This window comes from Camelus ferus, chromosome 8, assembly GCF_009834535.1.
Source record: "Camelus ferus isolate YT-003-E chromosome 8, BCGSAC_Cfer_1.0, whole genome shotgun sequence".
In the NCBI taxonomy this organism is placed as follows: domain Eukaryota; kingdom Metazoa; phylum Chordata; class Mammalia; order Artiodactyla; family Camelidae; genus Camelus; species Camelus ferus.
In genome coordinates, this window is record NC_045703.1 from 65,314,753 (window position 1) to 65,330,455 (window position 15,703).

The window sequence follows — 15,703 nt, forward strand, 5'->3', positions numbered from 1 at the left end:
AAATGTAACAAGAATGTTCTTTAAAATCTATTTTTCTCCCCGAATGGGAATCTGACACCTATTTGTGATGAGAAATCACTGTCTTTATAGTCGGAGTCTCTCCACTAAGGTGGTACAGCGTGTGACCATTATTTCACACATGTGGGAAAGCATCTTTTATTGAACTGGCTTGAGGAAACAAGGCAGTTATTCTGTGAATTTTTAACAGATGCCAACATGAAAATAAATTGTCCATGTGCCAAAGGAAAAACGTGCCTTGCTTTTTGGTGGCTTCCGGAGCCTTGGGTGTGTTGTTGGTGTCCCCACAGTGCTGGAGCCTTGCCAGCTGCAGGGGTGCCTCTGATGAAGGGGTCACATTTTGGCGTGACTGTTTCTGCACTCACTTGCTCTCCGGTGGCAGCCTGAGCAGTCTCCCTCTTTCTTGGCTGTTTTCTCATTCATGGATGGGATGAACCATGATTTGGGCCTCGTGCTTAACTCTGCTTTTTCCAACAGGATTTAAAGTCTCCCATGCTGACGCTGCAGAATTTGTTGTCTTGCATGAAGGAGGGAAAGGATATACGGTTGGAGGCTCAGATCCATGTTAAAATGCCTTACAGTTTAATTTTCTGACATTCCATGTATTTGCTCCATTATTTATTCGACTTTCTTTCTAACTCAGTTCTGTAGCACCCTTCAGCTTCGGGCTGCATTTTCACTGGATGGTGCTTTAACCCGTTAGTGACTGTTGTGCAGTTGTAACAGCCTGTCGTGGGCTATTTGGACTCATGGGAGCTTTCCTCTCTGTCTTTCTATTTTAGCATCTCCTCCAAATACACCTTAAGGCCTAAGTATAATTTTATTCTACTTTTGAGAAGTTTTGAAGTAATTCTAAAGATAAGCCATGTCTCTGTCTTGTCCAGTAAAGGGTTTTTCCTCATTCATTCGGCATAAAAACATTTATATGCATTTCATCTCTTATATGGAAAATGTGACTTTGTTTATAATGATTGTATAAGTCAGTTGCTTAAAATTTTTTTTTTGGTCTGCTAAGGTTCGGACAGTAATATTGGATCTTTCTTTTCTATAAGAATTTTCTTTTTTTTCAAATAAGAGAATCATAGCCTTTTTTAAACCAGGAAAAATACCCACTTAATAAAACACAAATAGTACAGTGTTTAAGAGAGTATTTGAAAGATCCTGAAAACTCACCTAATAATACAGATAAACATTTTAGAAATACTGATTCTCTGTTAGGCCAGTTTCCCCGGATTCCAGGAAAACAATGAAGAGATGTTTTAAAACACATTAAAAAAAAAAAAAAAGCCTCTTTGGCTTAGTCTTTAATACTGGTCTCTGTGTAAACATTGAAGCAGCATTTCCCCAGACTTAACGTGACTTATACTGCCCCGTAATAGAATACATGGTCTAGGAATTTTCCATTGATACTAATAAAAATATCCATAGGAGAATGACTGTAAAGAAAACCACTCATAACCTGCAGACTGAATGACTCCAGGTAAGGTCCTGGCAACCCCACCACCAACCCTGCCTCAGCTATTAGATGCGTAGAAAACAGCATTCAAAAAATTAGCAAATTGTAATTAAATATCTAAACCCATGTGCCTTTGGAATAAACTTTAGGGCAAGTTGTTAGCATCTTACTAGGTGGTGGAAATGAGTCTGGCCAAGAGTGGGCCTTTATCGCGTGAGCGCCAGAGCTCCGGGAAGAGCCCCAGCAGAGAAGCAGCCCTCCGTTATGCTGCGCCCAGGTCGTGGGAGTTTTTCTTTACAGCTAGAAAGAGAATAGTCTTATTTCAGACTCTAGTCTCCCTGCAAACCTCACAAAAAACCTAATGTATTGATTCATCCATTGCATGAATGTTTATCAAGCTAGTCATTATCTTGGGGCTTGTGATCCTGTAATAAACAAAAATCAGGATCCTTGTTCTTCATGTTGAGTCTATTCAGACACCTGACAGGACTCTCGCTCTCTCTGCTCATCTGTCTTCTGCTCCTCCTTCCCACCGTCTTTCTCTCCCTGCTCCCCCACCAGCAGGCAGCCTCCAGGGGCTCGGTGGGACCGAGAAGGATGTGCGCTGCATCTTAGGCTGTCACAGCTACTCTGTTCTGTAGTGGTTGGTTGAGCGGCCTGAAACCGACAAGCTTCAGCTTTTTGAGTGAAATAACACGGCTGGCCAGCTATTTCTAGAACTAGCTACCTGGAAACGGGCACTGGTTTCTGGATAGTGAACTGCATGAGGACGGCCCCCATCAGCTGTAACTGGCTCTGGTGGAGGCGGTGGAGAGCAGGCAGGCCCAGCACAGCTCAGGGAGCTGCGTGCTGCCTGGGGAAGGGCATCAGGCTGTTTGCCAGGAGGCCCACAGGCTGTGGCATTCGTCACCCAGGGAACTGACCACGGTCCAGGGCTTTGCAGCACTCTCTGACTTTGCCGTGCAGAATGGTTTAAAGGGGAGCCTGGCAAGGGAGGCCAGTTTGAAAACTTGGAGTCATTCAGATAGAAAATAAACGGTGGGTTGTATTAAAAATATTTGAAAAATACTAGCTGTCACTTACTGAGCCTCTGCTCTGTGTGCAAGCACTGAGCTGTGTGCTTACCTCAAATGTCTCCTTTCATCTTAGGAGGTAGGCTCAGATGTATCCACCCGTCAGAGAAGGAAACTGAGGCTTGACTTCACTGATTTGCCTGAAGTTGCCTAACTATAAGGGCTGAAGCCAAAACTTGAATTTGCAGTGACTGGGGAGGTGGGTGGAGTGGATGCATTCGGCAGATACTTAGGTGATAGAAGTAACGGCGCTTTCTGGACTGTTAGGCCATCAGCTGTCAGTTGTTCCTTCCTTGAATAGCTGTCCTTTCCCCGGAAATGATTCCTCCAGTATACTCTGAAACGAGGCGTCAGACCGTCACATTTATTAAATCGTTTTCCCAAAGTAAAAGTAAATGCATTCTGAATGAAGATGTTTTCTTATTCATTATAAACACATACTGTTTGGTTCCAGTTGTGTGCCAGACACTCTGCTTGGTCCTGAGGAGACAGAGGCGAAGAGAAAGTGTTCTTAAAGCCTCAGTGCTCACGATCTGGGGGGAGACAGTCACCCCAGCAAACAGTGATGGCGGTGCGACAACTGCTCTACGTCAGCTAACATACCTAGTGCTCTCCAAGCATATGAAAGTGTCTGCTTTTCTGGAAGGCCAGGGAATGCTGTGGAAGGCAGCGGGGGGCAGAGCCAGGAAGGACGGGAACACGTCAGTTACAGGGAGGTGAATGGCCCTCGGGGCTCACTGTGAAACAGTGTTCAATAGAGAACACAGTCGAACATTCTGTTTTCACACTGTGCCTCTCATTAGTGGATTTTTTAATTGAAAAAATCAGGGTAGAAATTGTTCTGTGAGGCATACAGTGAGTGTGTGAATACTGAATATGAATATATAAACATGTATGCTCACGTATACACATTGAATCATGGTATAAAACATACTTCTTAACTATGGATTGTGGTAAAAAAATGTGTGAAAGTGTTTTCAGTGAATTAACTTCTGTGAGCCTCAATGTCTTCATAGTTGTTTTAAAGTTTAAATGAACTAATAATGAACAAAACTATTAGCACATAGTATCTGCTCAGTAAATGTCAGCTGTTGTCAGACCAGTGAATAACACTATGCCAGGAACATGAGAGATAGTAAATATTTGTTAAGTGAATGAATGTGCAAAGATTTGCAGGTCTAAAACGACATGGTGCCTGTAGGGAGGTACAAGTGTCTGAGTGATAGAAACAGGGTGGGTGCCTTGTGTTGACCATATAGCCATGATGGGGCTGGAGAAACAGGTCAGGCCACAAAGACTTGATTGCTGGGCCAATACATTTGCCTTCATTCTTTTTTTTTTTCCTTGAAGTATAGTCAGTTTACAGTGTGTCAGTTTCTGGTGTACAGCATAATGCTTAAATCATACACGAACATACATATATTCATTTTCATTTTCTTTTTCACTATAGGTTACTACAAGATACTGAATATAGTTCCCTGTGATATACGGAAGAAACTTGTTTATCTATTTTATGTATAGTAGTTAGTGTCTGCAAATCTCTAACTCCAGATTTATCCCTTCCCACCCCCCCATAACCATAAGTTTGTTTTCTATGTGAGTCTTTTTCTGTTTTGTAAATAAGTTCATTTGTGTCTCTTTTTTTTAGATTCCACATATGATATGGTATTTTTCTTTCTCTTTCTGGCTTACTTCACTTAGGATGACAATCTCCAGGTCTATCCATGTTGAAACAAATGGCATTATTTTATTCGTTTTTTATGGCTGAGTAGTAGTTTATATATATATTATATATATATTTTATATATATATAAATACACACCACAACAGTATGCCTTCATTCTGTTAAGCAGTCAAGAGTCAGTGACTAGTTTTTTAACAAGCATTGTTGAACATCCCTGGAGAGATAGAAAGGATGGCATTCAGAGCACAAAGTGAAGGCCCTAGCCTTGGATTCAAGGAAAAGATTTCCTTCTTCTGAAAGGAGGAAAATCCGTAAGGGTGGGACATGGATGTGTGGATGTCTGTAGGTGAGAAGGCAGCCGTTGTGGGAGGTGATGCTGCCTCTGCCTGTGATTTGTTTACGTTTAGCAGCGGGGCTAGGGGCAGACTTCAAGAAAGGGATGGTAAATATCAAACTAACCATTGACAAGCCCTGACCAAATAAAAGGGTGCCCGTGGCCCCTAGGATTCGGCTGAATGCAGGAACTGTAGCTGCCGAGAGTACACAGTGTGACGGACATTTTGCTAGTCAGACATGCTTTCGTCCTAGTCGGATGTGGTTAGTTTGCTTGCATCCTTCCTACCTTCAGCTGAGGTCTCAGCTTAAATAGGATTTGTTCAGGGAAACCCTCCTTGTCCCCAGGCTGAATTGGGTCTTCCCTGACATCTTCATAGCCCCTGTACTTCTGCTTTCTTGTGCTCATCACACTTCCTTCTGGCTGTGTTCAGGATGGCTGTCCTGCCACTAGACTGTGAGGGCCAGGAGGGCGGATCCTGCTTTGCTCATGGCTTACATCCCTAGCACCTAGCACCCAGCCCGCACCTGCTTCAGGGGCTTTGTAATTTTAGTTTATCATTTTTCCCTGTTGATAGGTTTTATTTTCTACTCAACTAAAATTGTAATCCTTCAAGGACAAGAATCACATCTTTTACTCTTTTTTTTTTTTTAATGCTCTCTTATTCTTCCCACAGATCCATTAATGCCAGGGTAAAATTGGGGCATGCTGGTAGAAGATTTGTGTATCATTATTGTGGATTGAGTTACCCATATGATAGCTTAGTTAGGAACTCACACAGTGAATGAAGAAGGGCTTACGGCATCACTCAAAAGGCAATAGCAAAGCCTTTGTTTAGTGTTGTCATGGTGTTTTCCAGTTTAGAAAAACACATTCACATAGGTTTTTTCTTACTTGACTCTCAGGACGATCTTACAAGCCAGGACAGGAAATACATTCACTATTTCCTACAAGAGAACCTGCGGGTCCACACAGTGGTTGGTGGTGGCAGCTTGTAACCCACATCTGATTCCCAACAGGTGCAATTTGTATCTGTTTCCCATTACTGTTACCTTTTCTCTGAGAACATAGCTTGTGCCTCTTCATTCGGAGTTTGGTCGTACAAGTGTTTGTGATTTGCATACACATGTAATGAAGGACTCAAAAATTGTAAATCCATTTATATAAACCTGTGGATATATGTTATGAATGAAATGAATAAATCATATTTTCATCCAGCTTCTAAGATTTTTTGGTAAGTCCTTTTGTATAATGTAAATAATAATTATCTAAATTAGTTCTTTTTTCCAAGGTTTGAATTTTCCATGTTAGATTATTTACCTAGCATATAATTCCATAATACATCTAGTATTTGTAATATGTAGGAAATTCATTTTGCACTTTCTAAATTTTCCTTACCAGATAGCTTGGTTTTCTAAAACTCAGATGGCTTGTAACTAGAACAATTTCACAACTTTTTTAAAAAGCAGCTTCATTCTCTCAGCTGTCAGTTTTTCTATTCATAAGCTATATTACAAGCTGCCATTTTATAATAACTTTCTAAAGGAAGCAAGATACAATCAAATAAATACGTTACCATAAATAGAAAATTCTTGGTTGAAGTTTGATTTTTTTGGAAGCATTTTAATATTTATTTCATTCAGAATAACGGTTAAAATAAAACAAAATGAAGAATACCCTTAAATAAATATACTTACAGATTACAGACCTGAATTAGATTTTTCCAAAATAAAAAAAAAGTTTAAGCCAGAATCATAGAGAACTCGAGCTGGAAGTACTGCCACAAGTATTGTGTGTCTCCCCATTTAACAGGTAAGGAAACTGAGGCCAAAAAGGTCAAGTTAATTGCTGTGTTCGGCACAGCAAACATGGAAGCCCACGACTAGCATCCTAGCTCAGCTCCCTTGCTGTCACACCATGTTACCTCTCTTGCTTCCCTTTTTTGAATATATTGTAATAATAATAGCTAATACGTACTGAGAGCTTGCTGTGTGCCAGGTACTACTACACATTTTTTACATATTGTTTCATTCGATCCCCACAGCAACACTATGAGATAGATACAATGGTCCTTATTTAATGGATGAGGAAACAAATAATAGACATGCAGAGTTTCTATGTTTAGGATGAAAAGTAGAGTTTTTTTTTGGTCAATGTCTGCTAATTTTCATCAGTTTGTTTACATTATGATAATGTTCATTAACCTTTTAAAAATATGGTTATATCCATAATGGAAGCTTTTTTTTTAAGTAGCATCACTGCTGGCATTTAACTGTGGTTACATATCATGTACCTCTTTACCTACCTCCTAACTAGTCTTCTGACTTTTAGCCTTACTCTCCTTCGGTCCTTTTTTTCATGCTGCATATTACAGTAGAATTAGTTTTCAAAAATGCAAGTCAGGTTGTACCGCTTTCCTGCTGAGACTGTGTGTGGCCTCTGCCAGTGTTAATCAGACTGAAGGAACAAACTTCCATAGGATTGCGGTTTATAAACTAGAAAAATACCGTCATAATCTCTTATTTTTGTGTATCAGATACATTTCAGATTACATAACACTTTCATACGCTGTCTCACTTAATCTTACAGGAGCCTCATGTTCATTTTAAGATGAGGAAATTGAGGCTCAGATAAATTATGATTCACTTAAGGTCACACAGCTGGTTTGGTCAATACACACACTGCAGTATATTTATTTACATATCAGTCTCCCATGCTGGATTCTGAGCCAGTGACACAAACAAGACTGTAATCCAGGCCTTCTATTCCCGGTTGACCACCATTAGATGATTATAGCTCAGAAAAAGAGTCAGGGAAGTTATGTCATCTCCTTTCATTGTCTTGGGGATTACATGGAAAGGGATGAATCTTACCAAAAATATAAAACAAGATTTCAGGGAACTCTTGTAAGTGGTGCCACTGCAAAAGCATACAGAGAAAAGAAATTAGCTTTCCGATTTTAATTTCTGTGGAAGGAAGTGGATTCCATCCTCCATAGAAGCTTGTCTCTAAGTTGTGGAATTTGATGCTGTGATACATTCCATTGGGATTAGCTTTAACATTCCACCTCTTTTGGAGCCTTTTCATAAAGTTGATTTTCTGTAAAATTCCAGTGATGAGTGAGATAGTTCAAGTGGATAGTTCAAGTGTGTGTGTGTGTGTGTGTGTGTGTGTGTGTGTGTGTATTAAGGACTGAGTAAAGAGTCAGAAATAAAAAAGTAACTTGTCCAGATAAGAATTCTTAAAAGTCATCTGAACAAACCTTAAGCCTGTAGTGAGTGTCCCAGAGGCAATACTAAGTTAAGGATGTAATGTGTTATCAGAGGTTCTAGATCCTTCAGCGTGGACACTTTCATGGTTGAAGTGAAATTTAATGCTTAAAAAAAAGGATGTATATTATTTTCCTTAACTAATGAAGAAGAAAGCAGTCACTGTCCAAAAGAAAAAAAGGAACGAAAACTTATACAATCTATATGAAATTTAAACACATCTTTTATTAAACAACTCTATATGAAACTCTTGAGAATTTTACAGTAAAGCTTAGATAAATATTTCATGTTACATCTTAAGATGCAATCATTTATAGTAATTTTAGCACTCTGATTTCTGTTTGTTTTCAGATTTGAAAAAGCAAACATATTTTCTATGATGATTTATATCTGGGAGCTGCCAGTTGAGCCCAATTTCACAAGACTTATCTTTATAAATAAATGAAATAGAATAAAAAGGAAGAGCTCTACTTCTATTTTATGTCTATCTCTTCAGACAGAAGCAGTGTTAATAGATCTTTTTTTTTTCCTTACTGAAATGTAAACCGTGACCTTTGTAAATACTACCCTTCTCTATTTAACACCCTAAACTCAAGCTGACCATGTGGGATCCAGGCACGATCGTCCCCTCCGGCTGCCTCAGGAGGCTCTGTAGGAGCTACTGTTCTCGGCTCTCCTCCGGCAGAAGCCAGAGCCTTCACCTGACGCACTTGAGCTCTCATCAGCTCTCACTCCTGGGCTCTGGGAGTTGTTCTTCAAACTGCTCTTAGTTTGCTGGTTTGATGAATTATCTTTTCCTAAGATACTTGTCTTGGGGTATTCCTTGTCTAAATGAGTGTTTCACAGTTCCTTCTGCATGCTTACTTATATTTGGCTGAACTACTGATGATGGGGAGGTACCCGGATGACATAGTGTGTAATTTAAAAATGTATTTTCTTTACCCATTTGGACAACTACCTGCTATGCACCTACTGTGTTGTGCTCAACACTCTGAGTTCATGAGGAATTTAATACTCATTCACTCAGTAAGTAGTTTCTGACACCTGTCACATGCCAGATGCCCTGCAGGGCACTGAGAATGCAGCCAGGAACATAGACGTGATCTTGCCTTCATGGGGCTTATGTTTTAGTGGGAAACAGAGAGGTTAAGTGAGTCAGAAACAGAGTACGATGATTGATTACAGGTTACAAAGAGCACTTTGAGGGAAAATGAATGAGAAAGTCAAGGAGTGGTGCCGCGTCAGGGAGGACGGGCCTGGAGAACGGGAAGGAACCAGCAGCAGTAGAACATTCTCAGAAGGGGGAACAGGAGACAGTAGGCTTTGTCAAGGGCAAGAGCTTGAAGTTATCCTTTAAGAACCATGAGAAGGCCAGTGGACATACAAGATATTGAGAAGGAGCGAAAACTACAGGAAGTGGGGTTAAAGTGAGAAAGGCAACCCCAAACCACAGAAGAGCCTGTAGGTCATAGTCAGATGCTTGCATTTTGTTCCCAGGTCCAGTGAGACGCCTGGGGATGTTTTATGCAGAGAAGATGTACTCTAACTTCCTTTTTTATTTCTGAGCGATCATTGTGGCAGCTTTGTGAAAGTGAACCAAAAGGTGCAGAACAGGAGAGAGGGGTGAGCTAGCGGTGGGGAGACAGGACGGTAGCTGGGCGAGGCTTTTGTAGACGAGGAAGTGGAGAAGAGCGACCTGAGATCCGTTTCAGGAGCCGATGGCTCCATCGCACCCTGGGAAGTCGGGGAGGGATCATGGGTGTCGCCCTGGGGTGAGTGGTGGTGCCCTTGGTGGAGCTGGGGAGACCGCAGGCAGAACTTCATGGGAGGAAGTCAGAGTCTGTTCTGGAATAGCAGGTTACACTTCAGACCCTCCTTTTACTCACAGCTCACCCCTGAGGGCTAGTATGAGCTAGTAAGTCTGCAGCACGCAGGAGTCGAGGTGAACAGGTGTGGCTCTGGGAGAGCAGAGGGGAGAGAAGTAGTTACATGCAGGGGAGAGCTGGGTGCCGGCCGGAGCTTAAGAGAGGGGTGGAGTGTTTGAGTGACTGAGTACATGCACCCTAGAGATCAGGAAGTGGGCAGAGGCTCTGAGAGGTGTGCACAACATGTCCAGCCTGGCAGGGGTGGAGGTCAAGAGAGGTTAAGGTTACTTGCCTTTTCTCCCTCTCCTCCTTTCCCTAGTTCAAGTCCACAATCCTCTAGGTTCCCAGGAACTCTGATGACAGTTCAGGGTTGGGACGAGGGTGGCCCCTGGGGCCCTCCACACCCTGCACACTAGGGGTGCAATGTCTTTAGATGCTCTTTAGGGGAATCCTGCAGCATCAGTTTTTTCCCATCCACCTTCCACTCAATTCCATGCCCACTTTTGTCCTCTGCATTTATATGTTTCCATTTATTTCCCACTTAGGTTTTATGGCAGGCACACAAAGGAACCCGCAGATGTCTCAGTACGGACCTCAACAGACAGGACCGTCCATGTCGCCTCATCCCTCTCCTGGAGGCCAGGTGCATCCTGGAATCAGCAGCTTTCAGCAGAGTAGCTCAAGTGGGACCTACGGTGCACAGATGAGCCAATATGGACCACAAGGTAAAAAAAGTTTCTCCAAAATGCATTGCAGTCGGTTGTAGAAATTTTGTTAATGTTAGTCCTTCAAGATCTTAACAGTATAAACATCTTTTAAGATCCCGTTATTTGTTACCTGACAGATTTGTGAGGTTAATGCAAACCCACAGTCCTTCAGTTGCCCATAGTGATGGGAAGAATAATTATAGCAACTGTTCATTAAGTATTCATGCATCAGACGCTGCGGTAAGTGCTCTTCATACATGTGTTATTAATAATAAAGGAGTAAACCCTTGTCTCTGGGATGGAGCTCTAAATGCTTGTTGAGAAAATGTCACAAGCCTTGTCCTCAAAAAGTTTCATATTTTAAACTTAGGTTGCATCATGAATTCTGATTTGGCCCCTCCCTCTATGTAATTATCTTTATAACAATGTGCCCCCTACTCAGGAGGATGTCACCCCAGTACAGGCTCTCCCCATCTGTCTCCAAAGTGCTCTTATCAGGTAGACAGTGGTTCTGATTTGTCACAGTCATTACCATTCTACTCTTAGGACAAAGTGTGAAATGGACACATGTTTTTAAAAAGGAAGATAAGGCAAAGGTAGAAAAATATGTGGAACTGTGCCCAAAATGCACCATCTGCCTTCTGCCTTCCTGGAAGTTGATGTCTGTTTTGTCTTATACATGCAGAATCCTTTTATCAGGGTTTTTAACCTGATACATACATTTTTTTTCTAAGTCGTTTTTGGCAGTAAGGCATTTGAATTTAGCACCTTCTTTCTATTTATTTAAATTAGACATTAATGGATAATTTAGAGAGAATGAGATAATCTGGCACAATTCCCAGAGTTTCCTCACTTCTGAAAGTACCAGGAACATTCCAAGTGAGCACGATGCTCACCAGGAAACTGTGGTGAAATAAAGTGTTCACCGCCTCCACAGCAGAGCCGGGTCTCATGACTTAATAAAGCCCTAGAATTTCCAAGAGTGTTTGTGTCCGTTGGGAAAACATGCTGTGTTGAGGCTCTCTGAGCCTCTCCAGCCGTCGAGTAAGCACCTGCAAGGCCAGATGATTCTTTGAGGAGGCCAGGGACCTGCTCAGCTTTTACCTGCTCTTTCTCAGGAAAGCTTTCTTTACTTCACCATTTGAAAATTGCCTTGTTTTTTGAAGACCTCTTTTAAGCACCTTCAGTACTGTCCGTGTAGCATCACCTGCTTGCCTTACATTGCTCTGTTATTTTACATTCCAAGTATTTCTGTTGTTAGCAAAATTGTGTTAAAACACCCAAAACAAAGTTTTTCCATGGCCCCTTCCTGACTCTAATCAGTAGTGCACGTGGTCAGAGGGGATATAGATGTGAGTTTTGCTTGATTCCCTTCATACCATGTTGTAAGTGGATTTCCGTGTTATTAATAACAATAAGCTCTAGGAATTTGAGTCCCAGTGACAGGAAGAGAAGAATCTGCTCTGTCCCCTGTCGGCCCCAGGTAGCTGTGACCTGCGGAGTTTGCTGCTGAGCTAAGGCGGGCGTGAGTCACTGAGCTGTGGGTGCGCCGCCTGCCTGCAGCACCCGCCTGGTGGGTGTCTTCAAAACTGGGGTCTTTGGTTGTCGGGAAAAGAAAAAAGTGGAGTGAAAGTTGGAAAAGCAGTTTGTAAGTTGTGATGTGTGCAGAAGATGCGGACTTTCACTCGTAACATAACTGGAGAGAAGGTCAGAGCTTTGTTCTGAGAACTGGGGGTGGCAGAGGCCTGGGCTGCACCACGAGCGCTCTCAAGGGCTCCGTGTAATCTTCAGAAGTGATCTCTTCTACTCTTAAATAATTCACTCCTGCAGCCTCATCCTGCGCTGCTCTCAAGTAAGGGAAGATGGAGCCTTGGACTATCTGGTGAGCACTTAGCTTTAGTAGTTAGTAACACAAAAGCTAATTTCTATAGAATGGATTTATTTTCTGAATAAAACCCTCAGTCTTCTGGATCTGTTGAACATTAGGATTCTTGATTTAAGAGCGGTGAACCTGTGAGGGCTCTCACCCAAACTTGTGTGTCCTTGGAAGATGGCTTACTCTCTGGGATTTGCTTTTCCTGTAGAAAATGAGAACATTAGATTGCGTTACCTTGGAAGTTGCTTCCAATGCAAATGTTCTGTGAGTCTAAATTTTGCTTCAACTCCAGAGCCTTTTACATTAGTGCAGCCCGCTGGATCCACCGCGGAACATTTTAGTTATGTTGTCAAGAAGGTTTTTGTTTTAGGTTTTTTTAAGACATAAATACTGAGTTTAGGTTAGTATTAGAGACAATTTAAATAAGAATGATTTCTATACACGGCACCTTCTAACTTTGAAAAAAGTGCCTGCACATTCGTGTTCTCTGCAGTGCCCCCCCCCCACCAGGTGACATCTCCACACAGTCCATGCTGGTGGCCCTCCTGGCCCCTTGACTAGTGCCCTGTGCTGAAGGCCAGTGCCCGGTGCCCCGGGGTCCGTGTCTGCTTTCCTCCGGGGAGTCTCCGCTCCTCAGCAAACTCTCAGTGACAGGAAATAGTGCCCGTAACCTGTATCGCTCAAGTCAATAAATGTTCTTACTTTTACGTTTCTCTCTTGATTGATCCTTTTAAACAGAGACCCAAATGAAGTTTTCTTTCTTTCTCTTAATTAACTTACTCAAATTAGTCATAAAATATTCAGCTTATGTCTTCATGTTATACGTTGTAATGTCTCTGGAAAGAGTCACTCGTGCGGTGACCCAGAGTCGTTAGTCTCATCTTCTATGTCGGTTACCAACTAGATGGCTTTCTTCTGGTTAATTTGGTTTTTAAGAGATCTCAGGGGAAAATATTTTATAATCTCCTTTCATGAACCTTTCTGTGGTCAGGAGTAGCTTCTCCAAAATTACTCATAAATAACAACCAATGTTGATTCAACACTGCCTGGGTCCTGGGTCCTGGGTCCTGGGTCCTGGGTCCTGTAGTGCTTTTCATATACGAACTCATTTAATCCTCTCAGAGTGCTGTGTGACAGGTGCCATTATGACTCCACTTCACAGACAAAGAAACTGAGGCTCATACCAGGTCAGCACCTTCACCCAGGGTGTACAGTGGTCATGCTGGGATTCAAATTCAGGCAGACTTACCTGTTTTCTTAATTAATGGGAAGCCCGCGACGTTATCCCATTTTACAAATAAGCAGGTTAAGTAGATTACTTAACAAATCCCACAGCTGGGAAGTGCAGAGCCAGAGTTCAAACCGAGGGAGGCTTCAGAGGCCACTCACAGAGTCACTGGTGTGTCATTTCCCATGCCTCAGCTATACCCTTTCCTCACTGGTCCCTTCATTCAGTGAGCCACTGGGGGAACAAAAGACGAACTACTTGCCTTCAAGGAGCAAGGAACATTTGGGGAATATAGGCTTGGAAATACATCAAAACGCCAGAGGTTAAGGAAAAAATTTATGTTAAGAGGAAATTTTCAGAAATGTGTATTAATACTGTAAAATCTGAATTATTTAATATACAAATGGGATGAAGCCAATCTAAATGTGTAAAAATGTTTAATTGCAGTATATTTTACGAAATAGTATTTTCCTACCTTGAAGCAAGCATGTGTAAAATAACTACGCTTACAAAGTGTTTGCAAGTAGAGATGGCCATGGGGACTTGGGCTAATAAATAGAAAGGAATTATGTGATTGACATGTTAATTATTAATACATGAATTTGCATGGGATAAAGGGAGCTGAAATCAATTTCATCTTCATAGCCTTTCTATTTCCCAAGGACAGCGACTGTCCTCCTTGTTTTTGTGTTCTCTAGAACAGTGTCTGTCACAAACTGTCCACAGATATTTTTTCATACTTGTCATTAATTGCAAAACAGGAGGGTCTTGCCTTAGCTTTGCTATGAATTAGAAGTATTACCTTGGACAACTAACAGTAATTCTGAGCCTGGTTGCCCCTCCAGTTATCAGTCCCTTGTATGTTAGTGTCTGGGCCACCACATACAGCTATGTAGGTCGTACAATGACTCAGCCTTGGTTTTGTGCCTTAATTTCTATAGTTTGTGTCTTAGGAAGCAGGGAGCTTACAAGTAGGTGAGTCTTTCATTCCTAAATTACTTGGCCAGAGGTGTTTTTCAGAAGGGTTTAAAGTGTTTTTCTCTAAAGCATATCAGATGCCATCGGAACTCTTCCTTCTCCTTCATTCATTAAAATATTTCTCATAAATTCAGTAAAGGCAAACTTTAAATGATACTGAGTGGAAGTGAATGCAGTTCCAGAGTAGTGAAATGCACATTAATGATCTCACAGCTGTTTCAGTTCAAGAGGAACAACATAGAAACGTCACCAGTTGGCAGCCCACTAGCTACTTGAGAGTGCCTTACAGGCCCACGACAACCTTGGTGTCACCATGACCCAAGATTTCAGTCTCCGCTCTTACTATTAAATTAAGCTAAATTCATCTGCTCTTCTACAGAGATGAGATGTGTCTGCCACATGGATTCGTTTTTTACCCCCGTGGACAGTGCTACAAATTGGAGATCTTTTTCTTTGGCTTTCCAAAGGCTGGTCACTCCCTCTTAAGTTTCACGCATTTTTTGGGAAACTGGTTGTAATGCACTTGATATGTTTACTGCTTCCTATTACCTTTATTTTATGGTTAAATGGACAGTGCTAGGCAAAAGTATTAATTCCATATTCTGTAAGTCTTTGTTATTCAAAGTCTCTATCTTGCTAGTAGAAAAAACAAATTGTAATAGATCATTTTATAGCAAAATGTGGCTAATGCAGTCTTCTCTTGATGTTCAAATTTAGCCTTCAAGTTGCAAGATTTAAGCATGAATTTCTATTAACAGACCAATAATCATCATGATTTTATCAATACCTGGGAATTAAGAAAGCAGTAAGGAAAATTTTAAATACAAATCAACTTAAAATAAGAAAAAGAAAAAACGTACAGCAACATTAATTTCATCGAGTGTGAAGCTAATTATTTGACGTTGCTAATTAAAAGCAGCAGCAGCAGAGCGCCAGCATCCACTCCCTCACTGAGGGACCGAGCGCCTCGTGCAGCGTGGTCAGCCAGCGGGCTTGTGCTGCGGGTCTGGATCGTGACAGTCACGGACAGCGGTGTAGAAACGCAGCACGTGGACATGTAGCTTCTCTTTACATCTCAGCAAGGTGCCTTTCCCTGGGACTCCATAGCACTGCCATTTTTTCAAATGTTTGTTTGAGAAGAAATGACCTACTGAGACACAGTTTTCAAATCTGTAAGAGTGGCACCAAGGGTCCTTTCAGAAGGCCTCCCCCGCC

The 15,703-nt window shown here is 41.7% G+C and overlaps 1 protein-coding gene across 8 annotated transcripts in view; it reads left to right on the forward strand.

The window, feature by feature from the left end:
• The window catches only part of ARID1B (AT-rich interaction domain 1B), a 380,200-nt gene that overhangs the window by 299,477 nt on the left and 65,020 nt on the right, over positions 1-15,703 (forward strand). For all 8 annotated transcript variants that reach the window (XM_032485245.1, XM_032485243.1, XM_032485241.1 and 5 more), the window contains one exon: positions 10,245-10,424. In XM_032485245.1, the coding sequence (XP_032341136.1) occupies positions 10,245-10,424 (180 nt within the window). The remainder of the gene's footprint in view (positions 1-10,244; positions 10,425-15,703) is intronic.